The sequence below is a fragment of the Acipenser ruthenus genome, chromosome 5 (assembly GCF_902713425.1).
Source record: "Acipenser ruthenus chromosome 5, fAciRut3.2 maternal haplotype, whole genome shotgun sequence".
NCBI lineage: Eukaryota > Metazoa > Chordata > Actinopteri > Acipenseriformes > Acipenseridae > Acipenser > Acipenser ruthenus.
In genome coordinates this window covers 47,519,869-47,538,226 of record NC_081193.1, presented here as the reverse complement: position 1 = coordinate 47,538,226, position 18,358 = coordinate 47,519,869, and the positions used below count along the sequence as shown (strand labels likewise).

Below are 18,358 nucleotides of genomic sequence, written 5' to 3'. Positions count from 1 at the left end.
ATGGTATACATGTATAATAACTAACAACTACAAACACAAATGACACTTCAAACGCATATTTATAGCCTACAATCGTACATACTAAAAGACATACAAAAGTAGATGTCAACATAAGAAAATAAATTCCAACTAATATAGATAGATGGTTTACCCCCCACCCCATCCATAAAATAAATCTGTGCCGTTACCCACAAGCCAGATCATTGTAAATCAGCATTGTATATGTGAAGTTATCTAAATAAATGTACATTCTGCATGACACAATTCACAGTTTTAAATGAAGTTTACAAATTATACACAAAATAGATATTCCCATTATTTTTTATTTCATTTCCATTTGGCTGCTGCTTGCAGATGAGAGAGCCGTCTCCCTGTACGCTAGTAGTTTCCATAACAGTGAATTATGCTTCCATTAATTTTTCTTGATCTAGTTAACATGCATTTTGATTAACGAGTTCTCCTTATTTAGTTGTTAAGACAGGAAGTGATGTACGTGACCTGCGACACTAAAGCTTTTTAATGAGAAATGCACAATGCACTAGTTATTGCACGGATTATAACAAATATGTTATTTTAATGTAAAACAGTCTTGTACACACTGTACTGATTGTATATCAGTCTGTACATAAATTGCAATATTGTGAATACCCCTGTATTGCCCTATTGTATATATGGGAGAATTTAAATTCAGTTCGGTACATCCACTGTAAACTGCAATCTATTTACATTTAAAAACTGACACAAATCCCTGCTTTATTACCCAGTAAGTCATACAAAACTTAATCTGACAAAACAGCTGTGGTAGAACAAAGGTATCAGCCATATAAAGAGGTACCATTGAATGAGCACACCGTCTTATACTTTATAACCCCCTCGGTCACTGCATGAATAATTGTACCATATTAATATCTATGCTATACTTTATAATGGATACATGTTTTTAAGTCTGGCAGGGCAACATCTTGAAGGTGAAAGGGATAAATATGTATATGTGATGCAGAAAGAGCAAAAAAAAACAAGTTTATTGGTAATAAAATAATAATTTTAATATTCTTCTGGTGTACATTGTTTATTATTTGTGTCTGTTTGTATGAAGGCTACAAACACACAATGTTTGAATAAAAGGCATGGCTTCCCAAGCAAAGCCAAATTCCATTTAGCTTAACTGAACAAGAAGCAGCACAGGGGAATAGTTTCAGTATCACTTCACCTTGAGCAACGTCAGTAAACCCAGTTCCTCCCTCCCCTACCGTCATTTTCATGAAAAACAAAGCTATACCACAATGCCCTGCTTGTGTTCCACTGGCATAAAAAGAGCCATCGACATATCATTAATTAACCTGCCAAACACCAACCGTCATTAAAAATAACTGTCTCTGACAGTTCTAGGGTTTCAGAAGGATGTGATTTTAAAACCTTGCTTAGTAACTTTGACAAACCATTCATTAGGAATCTTTCAGTGGCTTCAGCAGCACTGCCATTTATACCATAACTAAGGCTGTTAGCATCTGTTTTACTCCAAGCAAAGTCAAAAGGTGCAGGGCTTTGAGGAACTTCTTCATTCCCGGCAGGATTTTTCCTGTTACTTTGCATACTGAGAAATGTCACCTTTTTCAAGCAAGCTGTTACAGTGCTTTCTCCATGCCAAAACACAAAGCCTCAAAGGAAATGAATTAATCCTGCATTTTTACTGATGGCTCTTAAAGGCGCTAGATGCCTGAGGCACCTGAAGCTCAAGCAGCACAAGAAGTAGAAGTGATATAATGGTGTTGGAACCAAGGACTACGCCTCAAAGTCAAGCCTGGCTCCTAGTCGCAGAAAATCAACCTGCTGTTGAGTTCTTGCTTGTGGCCAACAGCTTTTAAGGCATAGACGAGGACAAACGTATGATTTGGAAGGCTGCTTTGTCGTAGCATAAAGTCAGCAGATGTCTGCAACTGCTCTTGCTGGAATTGTCCTCCCAAGTGGAAAACCAGTATATGTTGCTTATGCAGTAAGTAAAATGAATAGTGTGTCATGTACATTTTGCATCATATAAACTTTTATAAAAGTGGTCTTTTGCTACATGTATGTAAATGTTGTTTTGTAGGAACATTTATTGTAATAGATGGAGAATACACCGTGAACACCGGATGGCCAAATAACCTACAAGCCCCCAAAGTATTTTGCTTACTATGTATGAATGAAAGTATGTTAAAAACCTAAATTAAAACAGCTGAATCTGGGTGTTTATTTTCCTTGGATCAAGCTTTGCATCTGTTTAGCAATGCAGTGAATTTAAAACAGTGATTTGCCTGACCATTCAGTCATTGGATTTTCATAAATGCAAGATTAAAAAAATGAAATCCAGTTAAAAAAAAATGATAATAAATTACTCAGCATAATCTACTATGAATACATTTTTTTGATGCTAGCTGTCTCAGCTCAAGGCATTGTGTTACATAAATCTGCCAATTTTATATGGCTGAGCAAACTAAATTAACTACAACTTGCTCAATATAACAATTATTTATCTTGAATCTTGAAACCATATAATGCACACCACTCAACATTATGTTATTTGTTTTGTTACATTTTATTTCTACATATTTGTTTCCTGACCTTTTGTCAATTTATGATATCTGTAAATAGCCAAAGATGTCTCTGAAGAAGTTTAATATATCTATCTTCAATGTCATTTAAGATATCTCTAATTGAATTTTAGATATCTTAAAATGACCTACAGATTACCTTAAAGTACTTTGGAGAAATATAAAATAACCACAAATGATTTTCAGATATCTTGAAAGGGGGAAAGGAGAGATCTGCAAGCGGGTTTTTAGATATTTTAAATTGAATTGGTGATATCTGGAATTCATTTTAAGATATCTGTAGCTGATTTACGGTTGTCCTAATGTAGTTCACAAATAGTACTGTTCAATGGCTGGCCACAGAAAAAGTAGCTTACATAGGAAAGATTAAATTACTTAATATAACGTCAATACAGAGAAATATAAAGACCATTTTAATTGTGTGTAGATGTGTAACACCCCACTGACCTAACCTTATTCCATCTGCTCCCAAAGTCACTTCATTGCTCACCACTCGAACTGTCTTTTGAGAACACATCCAACACCATGGCAAAGCATGGAGTAAAAATGACATATGATGTTCTTATCAAAAGATAGGTCAAAAGGATATCAGCACCACATTCTTTTGTTTAATACACACATGCTGCTTTAAACAAAAACAAAAACAAGGGCTCCCGAGTGGCCGATGTGCCCTATAGTCTATAGTTCGAGTCCAGGCTATTCCTTTGCCGACCGAGGACGGGAGCTTCCAGGGGGCGGCGCTCAATTGGCCGAGCGCCGCCCGGGGGGAGGGAGGGTTAGGTCGGCCAGGGTGTCCTCGGCTCACCGTGCACACGCGACCCCTGTAGCCTGCGGGCTTGCCTCTAAGCTGCCCGAGAGCTGCGTTGTCCTCCAACCCTGTAGCTCTTGGGTGGCTGCATGATGAGTCCGCAGTGTGAAAAAAAGCGGTCAGCTGACGGCACACGCTTTGGAGGAGAGCGTGTGTTCATCTTCGCCCTCCCGAGTCAGCGCAGGGTTGGTAGTGGTGAGCTGAGCCTAAAAATAATTGGCCATTCCAAATTGGGAGAAAATAGTAGAAATAACTGGCAACGACTACATTTAAAAAAAAAAAAAAAAAAAAAAAAAAAAACACAATACTTGTACAATCTTTTTGCTTTCAATTGAATAGCACTGCTTTATTTTGAGGGGGTGGGGTATAACTCAATGAAGTTAACTATACATTGAAAGCACCTGCACTTAAAGAGCACCTGTCTACAGTAACTGCCTTTCTTTTTTTGGCCCATTGTGCAGTGTATACTGGATATGATGGCCACCTGTCTGAAAAGGCACTTTTCTTCAGTCCTGGCTGGGGGCTTTTACAGTCAAGTTTTACGTTATTCTAATTACATGACAAAAGGAGGACAAAACACAAAAAAACCCTTAGTCTATACTCATTAAGGCAATGACATAAGCTGCAGATAATGCCTACAGTTCTTAGACACAGTTTGTTGCTAACTTAAGGCTAAGCTATTGTACTGTATGTAGAGCATCTGAGAAAACAAAATTATGTCTGTAAGCCATCTGGTATAAAGGGCATACAACATGTGTGACAACAGGCTACGTGAATCACAAGTTTTCCTAAGTGTGGATGGCTCAGTGATAGCACACAGTCCCCTCTGGGGTCCACAAGGTCACAGGTTTGATACCTGCCTCAAGTTACCTTACTGTTGTTTACTTTCTGTCATGATACTGTTATATATCGTCCAGCACCCTACCATGGTACACAGAAACACTGTGTTCAATGGATATGCAAAACCAGGGTGCTGTCTTTGCTGCTAGGAATGTTGAGGCTCATTTGCCTGGACATGCCTCCAATGCAATTTATAAGAATAACTCAGGGACATTTTAAAATTGTTTTTGGTTTGGCAAACACAAAACATGTACGGTATGTATCATCACAAATGTGCCTATTTTTTGTAAGTAAGAAACAGACAGTACTTAAATATCTGAATACTCATGTCATGTGATTCAAGTGAACAATATGTGAAAAAAAAGGCCATGCAAAGTTTGATCAAATTCAGCAACTGCCTTTTTCCAGCAATCATTATATCTCAACAGATAGAGATCACAACAGAATGTTTGATCCTCTGAAGTAATTAGCAGAATAATGATATTAAAAAAAAAAGGTCAGACTCACTTGGGATTCAAGATTTTCTTGTCATGCTATGGATAACTTGGTAATCCTTACTATCAAAAATCTAATATTAGAACCTTCATTTCAAAAACAGGAGAAGGAGCCTAATCAGCACACTGGAGTGTGGATAATCAACAGAGACCACATTACACTACTTTAACTGAGAGCCATCATGTTACCTAATTCTCCAGGAAACACCTGTTTTACTGTGAATTATGAGGATAAGAAAAGTATGGCTGATTTAATGAGTGGAGAAGGGAAAACAAGTGTATAAAACATGTATACATTCAAACAAAAACTGGAGCATCAATTACCTCTTTTACATGCAGAGCAGTTGGTCTTTGTACTGGTTTCCTGTACAACCTGCAAACACAGTTCTGACCACAGTAATAAAGGGGAAGTGACATCATATTATCGTGGTACAATTAATAGAAACCTCCAATGGCTCCCATGAGGACACACTCAGCGGATACACTTTGAGAGACACCCCACAGAAGGGCAATAACCCTCCAAAAGAAAACCCAGTCTTGAGACACAAGTATGATAGGGGTATTTTTATGAAAGCAATGAATCAAGCAGCAGCAGGGGTTTCTCAAATACTTCATTACATGGAGTATAACTCATTTCTATTTGAAGAACTAGTTAGATTTATATGCACATCTGTTGTATATATGTTTACATTAATTAGTGGCACAATGTACTGCTACCCCTCTGTGGTGGAGTGTCCCGCCCCTATATGTATTTGTATTATTATTTATATTATTGTTTTTATATTTAAAAACCCCGTGAGGATGTGTGGCTGATCAGCTACTGATTATTTAACTAGCTGACAGTCACGCATCCTCACAGGGTTTTTAAATATAAAAACAATAACAAATACGCAACGCTTTTATCTGCGCCACAAACAATAATATAAATAATAATACAGATACATATAGGGGCGGGACACTCCACCACACCCTCCTTGTACACTCTTGCAAACAAGGGGGGGGGGGGTGGGGGGGGGGGGGCATTTTGAAGCTAGTGCAAAAGCAAAAGACATTTTCTGATCTACTATAGAAGTTGTTTCACATTTAATGTAACTACCATAGGGTATTTTTGCAGAAATGAACTAGACTGTTGCTGATTTTCAAGTGATTTTCCCTACTTTGAATCAATTTATTTTTACGTCAGTGCCATTTTTAAACAATGTTGTATTTTAATATTGACCACATATCAATGCTAAACAACATACTGAGAACAGAAGTTATTTAAAGACAGGCCTAGATAGGATTCAATATATATGGAAAAAAATAATAATGTGGCAATAAAATAGTTCATTTCTGCAAATTGTAGTTCAATTACATTTTGTGAAAGGCAGCATTCTTGCTCCAACCTTCATTATCAAGGTTATTTTACATATACATCAAATTGCATTTTTACTCAGGAAAGATTGTAGTTGGTCATTGGTGACTCATCTGTAAATAATAAGCAAGAAAAAGTGTAGTAAATATTTTGTATTTTAAGAAAACTTTTTATTTAAATGGCAAACTTAATTTAATGCACAAGACATACACAACTGACATTTATGTTTTTCTTTAAATAGGATTCTGTAATGGTTTTAGACAGAGTGGGTTCTATTTAACACAGGAGTGGATCTTTAATAAATCAGAATGTTATATTGTTCTGAAGGGCAGTGGTACTGAGATGAAATGCTATTTAAAGATCATTAAACTAGATCTTAGTGCACTGTGAAAATGAACTGTTGTAGCCATCACATATATCTGGTAAATCTTATGATGGCTGAAATGGTTTTCACTATATAATGAAACACCTGATATGCACAAGTTAGTTGCCTTCCAGAGACTACTGCTATAGCCAAAAGCTTTGCATCACCAAGAATTTTAAGACATAATAAAAAAAAAATATATGAACATAATTGTTTAATCATGTAATCAAAGAAACTACAATATTTTTTGTCAGTTTTTTCATTAAGTACATGGAAAACTACAAAGTGGTATGTAATTCAATATGTTAACGTAACATTATTCAGCAGGTTTCATTCGACTTTATGAAACAGTATTTGTTCATTCTATAAGGGCGATGCAAAACTTTTGACCATAGCTGTAGTTTACCAGGACAGTGGCTTGCACCCCAAGAAGAACTGCAGCTCGTCATTGTTGGGTAGTATTATCCAGGCCCCAGGGCAGCTCCACCACTCTGTCTTGCCAGTTACAGTCAAGCAGTGATACTCAGAATTGCTCTTGTCAGCAGCTGTGAGCGTCAGCATCACTGTCACTGTGATTTAATCCAGTCAAACACTGGTCACGAGGCTCAGGCTTTAACACCAGACTGCCGCTGCTACTCTCCTTTCCAATTCAACAGTGACACACTCTTTTCATTCATAAATTTATTAAGATTTAAATGTAACTTTTAAGACTGACTACTGCTCCATATAGTGTGTTTAGTACAATAATTAGCAAATAATAATAATACAAAAAATACTGATACACCACTGTGACAGTACATACATATTTAGTGAATTACTAAGTTATTAATTAAAGTTCAGCTGTGTTAGAGTCACTATTTTGTATACAATTATTACTAATAAAAGTTATATAGTCATGTACAAGGTGCACAACATTTTTACAAAAGGTCCTGACATGATGAGTGTCATTCAGTACAATGGATGTGCCAATCTGCAGATTTGTGACTTCTCCCCTTACATGTTTTCAAAGAATCTGGTTATTATTATTATTATTATTATTATTATTATTATTTGTTTATTTAGCAGACGCCTTTATCCAAGGTGATTTACAGAGACTAGGGTGTGTGAACTATGCATCAGCTGCAGAGTCACTTACAACTACGTCTCACCCGAAAGACGGAGCACAAGGAGGTTAAGTGACTTGCTCAGGGTCACACAATGAGTCAGTGGCTGAGGTGGGATTTGAACCGGGGACCTCCTGGTTACAAGCCCTTTTCTTTAACCACTGGACCACACAGCCCCCAATTATACCAAGGTGGAAATGTCCTATCTGCATTCAGACGGTGGCTACACGGTACTACGGTAGGCTAGTGATTAGGATTCTTTACACTTGTGGTTGGTTGAATTGACTGCCATTTAAGCAGATAATTGGAGGGATGTATTCAATAAATGACCATTCGTAATCAGAACTGACTCCAGAGAGTAATATAGCTGAAAGGTCTTTTTGATCTAGATTCTGAAAGAGAGGCAATATAGTTAAACAGATAAAACACTTGTGATTGTATTGATAAAATAAGAGTGGTCTACCTCGACAGGATGTTAAGTATCATTTTAATTAAAATCGCACCATCAGAACTGCTTATTTGCTCGAATGTAGTTCTGTCTACATTCCAGTTAACTTCACCCCTAGGGCAAACCGTCAACAAGAAGGCTTAAAGTTGGCAACCAATCCCAATGTGTAATTGACAGGTTTCTTTCCATTGAATTCAGAATCTCAGCCAGAATCCAAACATCTTAAGACAGAAACCACATACTGCTAGACCTTAGTTACCAATTGTGTCCCTGTTGTGTTCATAAGTGAATATAACATTTAGATGTTCTCCCCTCTGCACATCTTTATAAAAAAAAAACAATCCAACATTTTACAATAAGATGCCATAATGTATATAGACAGTGATCATTTCTCATGCAATTAACACCCATTTAAGAATGTTCTGTCTGTTATTCATTACATTTCTTGACAGTTATTATTTTTTTAATAAACCTATGAAAATAATGTACTCGCTATACAGGAAGTGCTCCCTACAACTAAAGGTAGGGACTATTTTTTTTGCCACAAAATTCAAAGCCTACTTTACTATTGTTGTATAAAGAAGTCTGTCTTTTTCAAATGAACTCTGCAGTCTACAGACTTAAATACAGAATCATACAGAACAGATATGAAAGGGAAATTAATCTCATTATAAAATGTACATGGCAGATACTAACCATTTAAGTAATGGCACAGATTCATTTGCCTGTGGCATGGGAACATCTGTGTTTACATCTTTAAATCTGTACAGTAAAACGTGTCAACTCCCTTTTTTTACAATTTCAAAGTGAGTGTTTGATAGGCTATTAGATGAATTTCTTTAAAAAAAAAAAAAAAAAAAGTCTGGTATTGTGTTTATTGTATGCAGTCTTTCTGCAGCAATTTTAATGCATCTAAATAGTACAATTTGTTACTTCAGAACTCAAGCAAAACCCAGACCCAATATCGTTATGGGTGCAATATTAAAATGACAACAGATAATAGCATATTTATCCATGAATTCTCCTGTGTATCTATGGAAGGTTTTATATCTATCTGGCTTAGTTCATCAACTGGGGCTGATGATACACTGTTATCCAAGCGATCTCCTCAGCTAGTTTGGCCAGTCCACCCTGCTGAAGAACGGGTGAGATTTAATCTCCTCCACCCCGGCTACTCCTGCTCCAAGTCTCTCAATGGGGTTAAACTGTAAAAGCTTTGGGAAAATGAAACACATAGTTCAGTGAGAAGTAAGCTATTCTCAGTACACAGCTTGCCATGTACAGTATGTGACTTCTACTGAGGCAACACACAACAATAATCATGTATCATGAAACACAGTCTACACAGCATACACAGTATAAATATAAAAAAATATAAGTATGGTGTATGGAAGTAAAGACAAAGGGACAAGTTCCTCCCTAAATCCCCAGATTCTGATTCCCTAATAACGTGGGAAACAACTGAGTATATTATTATTATTATTATTATTATTATTTGTTTATTTAGCAGACGCCTTTATCCAAGGCGACTTACAGAAACTAGGGTGTGTGAACTATGCATCAGCTGCAGAGTCACTTACAACTACGTCTCACCCGAAAGACGGAGCACAAGGAGGTTAAGTGACTTGCTCAGGGTCACACAATGAGTCAGTGGCTGAGGTGGGATTTGAACCGGGGACCTCCTGGTTACAAGCCCATTTCTTTAACCACTGGACCACACAGACATGTTTAAAGAGCACCTTGGTATGGGTCTGAACTATGACACTTTCCCTAAATAATGTATTCTTCTTCTTTGAATTACTTTGCATATCGTTTTAAAACTAAAAAGTTAAAAGTCTCCATGTCGCCTCTACAGATTTCTTTTTCATGTCTTCTCTGGAGTACAGCTGGAGAAATGGGGCATGTCCTATGTCTACTCGGGGCAGTGTTGTAGGGGGGGCAAGTTATTGGTTACACTCAGGTGGTTTAGCTGTATTGTACTTAAAGAGAAGTACAGCAGAAGTGGTAGCGAAAGAGAGTCTTTGAATAACGTGAATAGTAATGTTCTTGGCCAGCTCATTAGCTAATTCCCAATAGGATTTTGATCCATCATTAAGTTTCATTTTTCTTTCTTTTTTACATCAACAGCTGGGACCCGTATTTAAGTACTTTTTCAATACCTTCATTCTGATAGTCGACATATTCAGCTATCAATATGACATGCTATAGCAAGCTTACTGAGTTGTGAATAAATAACACACATCCCTTAACAGTACTCTATATCACTAAATAATATTTACATATTTTTGTGGCCTATTTGTTGTAGTTATTTTGAATCAAATTTAACCTGAATGTTTTACAGACTAAATGTATTCAATATTATTTAGCTTTTTTTTTTGTCTGTATGTGTGTGGGAGGGGGGGGGGGGTGAAGCAGGATAAAGTGATGGCTCTACTTTGATTATGAGATGCCCCCACCCACACCAGGAAATGTATTCATTGCTTATAATTAAATGAGTCATTTTTATTAGAATACAGCTTTCATTAGTTAAATGTCTGATCCCTGGGGATTCTGTTTTTAATTAGTAAGGGGCCTTTCATAAGCATTCATAATGGGCATTTGTTTCAAAGTGTACATACTGTATAGAACTCTTGATGCTAGTTTCTCCCAATTCATATTGTTATTGCCAAGGCTTCATGAAACGCATTATGTGTGGCGGTACTTTGTTGCTAAGATTTCTTACAAAAAGCAATGCAGATCCAAAAATAAATAAAATCACAATCTTTGAGTCTGCACTGACAAATGTAAAGGCTCTGCTTAATCCCTTCAACCCATGAAGGCAACATTCAGGCAACTGTTCAAGCCACTGGTTGAATGTGACACTTAAGAAGGAAAAAAAAAAATGGTTTTGATAATGTTCCCACCTCTTTACATGGGGAAAATGACCCTTACCTCTAGCTGACTGAGTTGGCTCATATTTCTTGGACTTTACAAAGTTGCATTTTCTCTCAGTACATTATAAGTGTAAGCACATAACTGAACGCATATCTGGGATTTACTCCAAACTTAAATGTTATTTCCACAACTCAAAAATGAATTAAAAAAACTGTGAATTTTATGCATTCTATTATTTTGTGTGATATATGATTATGTGTGCAAGGGATGGACAGGGATGGACACATGATTTGAAACACGTGAAACACCTGTTTGAAATGAGTGTTTGTATGTAATTTTTTTTTCAGTTATGGATATCTGATAAATAATGTACAGTCGCAGACAAAAGTATTGGCACCCTATACTTATTATACCATAATAGCATTTCATAAACTTTAACCACTTTGTAATAAAACAAAAAGTAAAATACACCATTTCTAGAAATTTAACAAATAATCTGTATCAAAAAAACAAACACACTTATTTAAATTTAAGTATTTGTTCATGAAAAAAGTACTGGCACCCTTGCTTAAGTATTTCATGTGTCTTCCTTTTGCTTTTATTATGGCTTTCAGTCGTTTAGGATCATTCTTAACCAGTAAGTTACATCTTGTTTGTGAAATTTGGGCACATTCTGTCTTGCATATTTCCCTCAGCTCAGATAGACTGAATGCACAATGCTTGGCTTCACCTTTTTTCAGATCAGCCCAAAACATTTCTATTGGATTGGTGATTATGAACTTTTATCTCTGTTTTCTTCAAGAATTCCAGAGTTGACTTAGCCATATGTTTTGGGTCGTTGTCGTGTTGGAAGATCAACTGTCTGCCAATCAGCCTACAAGGAGATGGAACCATTGTACTTTGTAGTATGTTTTGATACAAGGCTGCATTAATTCAAATCGTCAATCACATGAATGTCTCGTTCGTGAACTGCTAAAATGCTATTATGATCAAATCACCTCCATATTTAACTGTAGGTACAATGATTTCTTCATTGAAGGCTTTCATGTTTTCTCCAAATATACTGTGGTCCATTTTTGGGGAAAAGTAATATTTTATTCTTATTGAACCAGAGAATTTTGTTGAAGAATGCTTCAGATTCCTGTTCATATTTATTTCATGGCAAATTTTAGATGGTTGTTTTATGAATTGTCTTTAAAAGTGGTATGTAGCAATGTTAATTCTCAGCATTTTTCATTTTAGTCATAGTCTTAGTCTAGTTGATGAAAACCTGTTGAACTTTAGTCCAGTTTTAGTCTTTTAATTTAATTAAGTTTAAGTCTTAGTCTAGTCGATGAAAATGGTCAAGAGATTTAGTCTTAGTCATAGATATTGGTTTAGTCGGTCAGTTAGTCTATTACCAAGGACTTAGTCATGTTTTAGTCCATATCTACTTTAAGATGGTTTCACAGACCCAGATTATCTCTAATCTTGGACTACCCTACCTAAATTAACATTGAGTAGTCCAATATTGTTTCACAGACTCTGATTAGCAATAGTCCTAGACTAACACCTAAAAATCAACATTAGGTTGTCCAGGATTTGTGCTAATCAGGGTCTGTGAAACCACTGGTTTGTGCAGCATATCAGTGTAATGACATTTATTTTTGAAAAAAATCCTTATCTATTAAAGTACACACCAAAACAATTTAAAGAGCAAGTAAATTAGGCAGAAGCAATATGAATAATTTAAAGAAAACAACTCATACACTTATTCATTTTAAAGATTTCTTTGATATATTTATTTTAAATGTGTCAGAATAATCGTCATATTTCAGACCATATTTAGAGCCCTTGTAAATTGCAAAGCATTTAAAAGTTGGAAAAACAAAAAATACAGCATATTTGTCATGAATTATACAGAGTTAGAAATCTCCTCTACCATGGAGCTATTAAGATACTGTATTTAAGGTTAAGGAATCTCCTTAGATAACTGGAGTACACACTTTAAAGTAAACGTGGATGGTAGAGGTTATGAGCTTTGATATTTAAAATCATGATAAAATCTAAATTATACAAAATAGAAACTAAGTGTTCATTTTTAAAAATGCACATCTTTCCAGGTGAACTCTGGCTCTGTTTCTTTTTCCCTGTGTAAGATCTCCAGTAATGCTGAACACTCTTTCAGCAAATGCTTGAGAGGCTGGCATGGCAAGTAAATCAAGTAACAGGACTTTGTGATTTCCAAAATGTAACTCCATTTGGATCACTGCTGCAGAGCTCTGACACAATGTGCTTGTACTTCTTGATTTCATGCCTGACTGAAGGAGCAGATCCTGAAACTGGTAACTTCTGTGGTGCTTTTGAAAAGAAAAGGAATCTGGCTCTTTTTGGTGAGGGACAACTTTGGGATCCTTCAGCAGATGAAGTTGTTTCTGTGCTACTATCATTGTCAGAAAGAGTTTGGGCTGAATCAGCAATGTATTCTTCAGCTTTCTTCAGCACCTCTTGTAACTCATTGTCTTTATTTTCAATGAGTGTCTCTATTGCAACAGTAGGGTCTAGGAAGCAGGCTGCAGCCACAAGTGGATTAAAATTAGCTGCTGTTGGATCTAAAAAACAAGAGAGAACCCGAAGAAAAAAAAAAGGGGCGTATCTCATGAATACAGATAGCCCTGGCACCACATAGATAACACGGACATAAACAAACAAGATAGCTGCTTCTGCATCCAGCGCTCAAAGAATATCACAGACATTTGCAGAGCTTTTTTTAGATGTTATATTAATAAAATAATGACTTGGATCGCATTATTGAGGAGTTTGGTGATAAAACGAGTGATCAGGAGATGATTTATCAGTATGCACTACTATACAGCGAACAAGGGGTGGGGCGGGGCTGGAGATGCAGTACTGAGTGTCCCGTTGATATGCAGGGCCTTTTAAAACTGTTTGTGAAAAAAAAATACTTTCAAACAGCGCGTCTAAAATAAACTGCGCGTGTGAAAATAAATTGGACCTGATGCACCTGACACACACTGAATAAATGGACCGCTAAATAAGGCAGCCAGCCAGTGAACCAATCACGAAACTCAGAGAAAAAAAAACAACTGGTTTTCGTCAGCGTTTTAGTCAAACAAGATTTCGTCTCGTTTCAGTCAGTCATTCAAACCACTTTTGTTGTGTTGTCATAGTCGTCGTCTTTCTTAATCATTTTCATTAGTCATAGTCATCGTTGACTGTATGTAGCGAGGTCTACGTGCACACAACTCTTCTTTGCTCAAGGGCCTTTGTACAGTTCTTTCATGCATTATTATGCCTGGTGCATCTAAATCTTTCTTTGGCTGTTAATCTTGGATATTTGTTAGCTGCTCTGACAATTCTCCTACCTGCTGTACCCGTAATGTTGTTTGGATAGCCACTTCTTTCAAGCGTTTCAGTTGAATTTGTTCTGTGGTACTTCTTGATTATTGCTCTGATTGTGTATTTTGGTATTCCATATTTCTTTAACACTGTTCTGTAACCATTTCCTTCATTGTAGTTTGCTATGAGTGCTTTTCTTCAACATGAATCCAACTCATTTGTCTTGACCATCATCTGCTGTGTTGCCAAAACGCTCTTCTTCAACAGATGTTGAAAATAATGACCTCTTTTTCTGGCTATTGGCTTTATAATGCAGTTTAGTTACTGTGTAATGGTTTTCAATCAATGAATATACTTTTAAATTAGTTCTATTACATTTTTATAGACTTTTAATGTGAAGATACAATACTTTTGTCATTAACAAATATTTGAAATTGCTTAAGGATTTTTTTGTTCTGTTTTGTTTTTTATAAAAGATTGCTTGTTAAACTACCAGAAATTGTGTATTTTGGTCTTTGTCAGATTAATTAGTGCCTAATACGTTTTCTTGAATAATCTTCATGTCGGATGGCAATACTCTTGTCTGCGACTGTAGCTTTGGAACACATACATATAGAACAAAGTTCACCATCACCTATACGTTCACAGCGTTTACAATTAGATGATAAAATGATTGAATGAAACAAGTAGGGGGTTTTATCTTTAAACCATGCTTCTGTATGCTTGCTTGCTTACCTGCTGTACCAAAGATTTGGCCTTCTCCGAAACATAGTCTGGCATGTTTAGAGATGTGTGCCTATTGATTCCTGCAGGATGGCACTGATACAGTGACTAGAAAAGAAAACAAAGACAGGATATTAATTCATAGCTACCTGAAAACATAAAACTTGCAATCAACTACCAGCACAAACTAGCCTCTGACTTATAAAACGTGGGCTCCTAAACCTACTGGTAACTAAAACACTGGTACAGAAGTTTAAACGTATTACTTTTTAGGAAGGACCAAATTGATGTTTTTTACTCTCACTATGGTAAACATTATATTTCAATTACAGTTAAGTGGTTATAGCTAATGTCATTAAGTGAAGCTAACCTTACATTGCAAGACATTGCTGTACAAGCATCAGGAAATGGGTCATTTGTCACTTCTCTTGTTCAACCTTTTTTTTTTCTCTTGCATAACATAAAAAAATATGCTTTTGTGTAACTCAATGTGTGAAGGTTTACCAATATAAGCATGAAACTGCAGCCAACTTTCACCTTCATGGCCATGCATCATCCAGGAGGAAGCCAAATTTGATCATAAAATTCCTATGCCATGAAATAATCTATAGGTGGTATTTTTTATACTTTTTGGCTGCACTAGGTCCTGTTACTGGAGATTTAGTAGGATTAAAGCCTGGTATGACAGGACACTAGTGTAGTTCCCTGTGGATTAATGCAGGCAGGAAATTGACAGCGTAAATTGAATAATTTCTGGCATAGGGTGTGCAACTACCGTAAGCTTTACATGTGAAGCATAGTGATTGGTAGTTTAGACATTAGGTAGTTTACTGCTATTTTAAAGTTGACATGAAAATTATTTTTTGTTTTGTTTTTTTGCAGATTAATAAAACTATTTAGATATGTATTACTGTAAAATGCAAACAATAACACTACACAGAATAGCTCTGCCAAAAGTTAAGTTCAGTAATGCTTCGTGTATCATTAAAAATGTTGCAGTGCAGTTCACAAAAATATTGATTACATGAGTAAATTGTAAAGGTTGAAATAAAATATTACAATATTTTAAACATGAATAGACACTGTATAGATTATTTATAGCACTAGCATGTACAGAAGTGCAGGTCACAACAGTCTCTCACATATGCATACAGTATATATTATTATTAATATTTATTTCTTAGTAGACGTCCTTATCCAGGGCGACTTACAGTCGTAAACAAAAATACATTTCAAGAATCACAGTACAAGTATGAATAAAAAGTTTTATTTATATTTAACAAAAATAAATGTTTTTTTTAGAAGAAGCAACTATACATTTCTGGGGACTTTTCAAAGGCTAGTTAATTCAAGCAGCACATTAGCTGGAGTTGGCTGTCTGCACCAGTGTGAAATAAAATCATTATTATTCACTGGCAATCTGTTGACTTGATTTCATACCATTCACTCAATTCTTCACTTGGTTGCTTTATTGAGGAAAGAAATGGCAATCATAAGGCTGGACACCTGGTAGGGCATTTAGGAACAAGTTAAGAAGAGCTGGTATGTCAGCCTTTGTATCATTTCAAAATCATTACTTACGCAAAACGTACCTTTCCAGTGAGGAGTTCAAACAAAAGGGCACCCAAACTCCACCAATCACATGCTTCAGTTTCTTCACATATACTTCCAACTTCTAAATATGGAGAAGAAAGACGTAACAACCCAAGAATTAAGTCCGGTAACAAAATTTATAGTCTATTTTTAAAATATTTTTAATTTGGGATACTGAGGAGGTGACTAAAGCACAGTCCTGATTGTCTTTTCGGCACAATGTAGTCTATTACTGTAAACAACACTGGGTAATCACAGAGAAATAAAGCTGCAATGTTTCAGTGTGATATTAAAGGAAATTCCCCTCTGAAAGGCTTCAATGTAGATACATTTCTGCAATTATGTCTTTGTTGATACAATATTTCTCACTCTTCTCTATCTGGAATAAAGCTTTAACTACAATAATGTGACAAGTCTACCCAAGATAGCAGTGCAAAATATTGTATATAATATAATTATATTATAAACGAAATCTACTTTAGACATCAAAACAGTATAAAAACGTCAAAACACAAAATAGCTCAAGTGAATAGCCATTCTCACATTACATTTCTTTGAAACAAATAATATGAAATAACTATTCTAATATTTTACACTAAATCTTAGAATACAAATGTGTTAGTAAGACATAGTTAAGCAATCATCCCTTACAGCTATATAGTTTTAAATTCTTCAATATTTTACACTGATTAACCTACCAAATAAGTGTGTTGTTTTCAAGCAATTGGGCTTTTTCAAAAATGAAATACATCATTGAAAAATGAAACGTAATGTGAGGAAAGGCTGTTTTTATACTGGTTTTGAGATCTAAAAAGTACATTTTGTTTATACCAAAAGTTCACAGTTAAACCACGCTGATGAATACATTAATGGCATAAGTAATCACACAGACAAAATTCAAATGAAGCTTCACTTTTTTTTTTTTGACATGCAGAAGACAGTGCCATACCAGCACGTCTATACCCAAGCGTCAATTCCCTTTCCCAGGTCAAAAAAGTACTTGAGAGCATTATATTTAGTGTGAAAATACCCTCCCTCCCCCACTGTTGCTCTTACCTAATATACAAAGAAAATATGAGTTTTGTGAAGAAATGGAAAGTGTGACATCAACAGAAGAGAAGGAGGAAGAAGAAGAGATTCATACTGCACATAAGTTTGAACATAAATTTCCATTTGACTTGAACTTCTTAAAAAGGAAATTTAGATAGTAAATCATCTAGTACCTGCCTATTTAAACATAGACAGATAATTCACAGCATGTGTTTATGCGTATTTGTACATGCATGTTTGTATTTTCTTTTTTTGTGTGTGTGTGGGTGTACTTTTTATCTGTACATACATTTTGTGTGTAAACAGTCAATAATATTACTAGACCACAGTTTTACAGCAACTTATTATGCAGCAAAAGATCTGACCAGAAACTAAATGCCCTCAGAGAAGGAATGTTTTACTCGACTTACATACATAATGAATTGTGGAAATTGCCGCTATTTTACTGGAAAAAAAATAAACAAACATTTTCAATACTATTCACTGGAAGCACTGTAAAAACCTGTTTTTTTTTTTTTTTTCTTTTTGAAATAACTATTTTAGGTGGCTCATCTAGGCGGGAGGACTTGTGTGGATGCTTGCTTGCAAGCATGTGTCCGACTGTCTCGGGTTTAGCAGTGTTGCCTGGCTTATCACTGTGTAATCTCCCAAGAGCCTGTTTATCCACTGCTCAGGGGGAAGACACTGTCATCTTAAACAATAAGGATCTAGACACATATTAAGCTTTAGGCCTCCACAGGGCTGTGTACCGTAAAAATTGTTGTATAGGTCGCACTG

At 35.8% G+C, this 18,358-nt stretch overlaps 1 protein-coding gene across 5 annotated transcripts in view; it reads right to left on the bottom strand.

Annotated features, from left to right (window-relative positions):
• Nucleotides 1–6,235: 6,235 nt before the first annotated feature.
• Nucleotides 6,236–18,358, bottom strand: part of LOC117402266 (ribosomal protein S6 kinase delta-1-like) — a 115,725-nt gene continuing 103,602 nt past the window's right edge. For 2 of the 5 annotated variants that reach the window (XM_034003240.3, XM_034921417.2), the window contains 3 exons: nucleotides 16,531–16,613; nucleotides 14,951–15,046; nucleotides 6,236–9,216 (listed from right to left, as the gene is read on the bottom strand). In XM_034003240.3, coding sequence (XP_033859131.2) covers nucleotides 9,115–9,216; nucleotides 14,951–15,046; nucleotides 16,531–16,613 — 281 coding nt within the window. In that variant the 3' untranslated portion in view covers nucleotides 6,236–9,114. Of the gene's footprint in view, nucleotides 9,217–9,241; nucleotides 13,468–14,950; nucleotides 15,047–16,519; nucleotides 16,614–18,358 lie in introns of those variants that run through there. The other 3 variants (XM_034003241.3, XM_059024291.1, XM_059024290.1) reach the window with 3 other exon arrangements.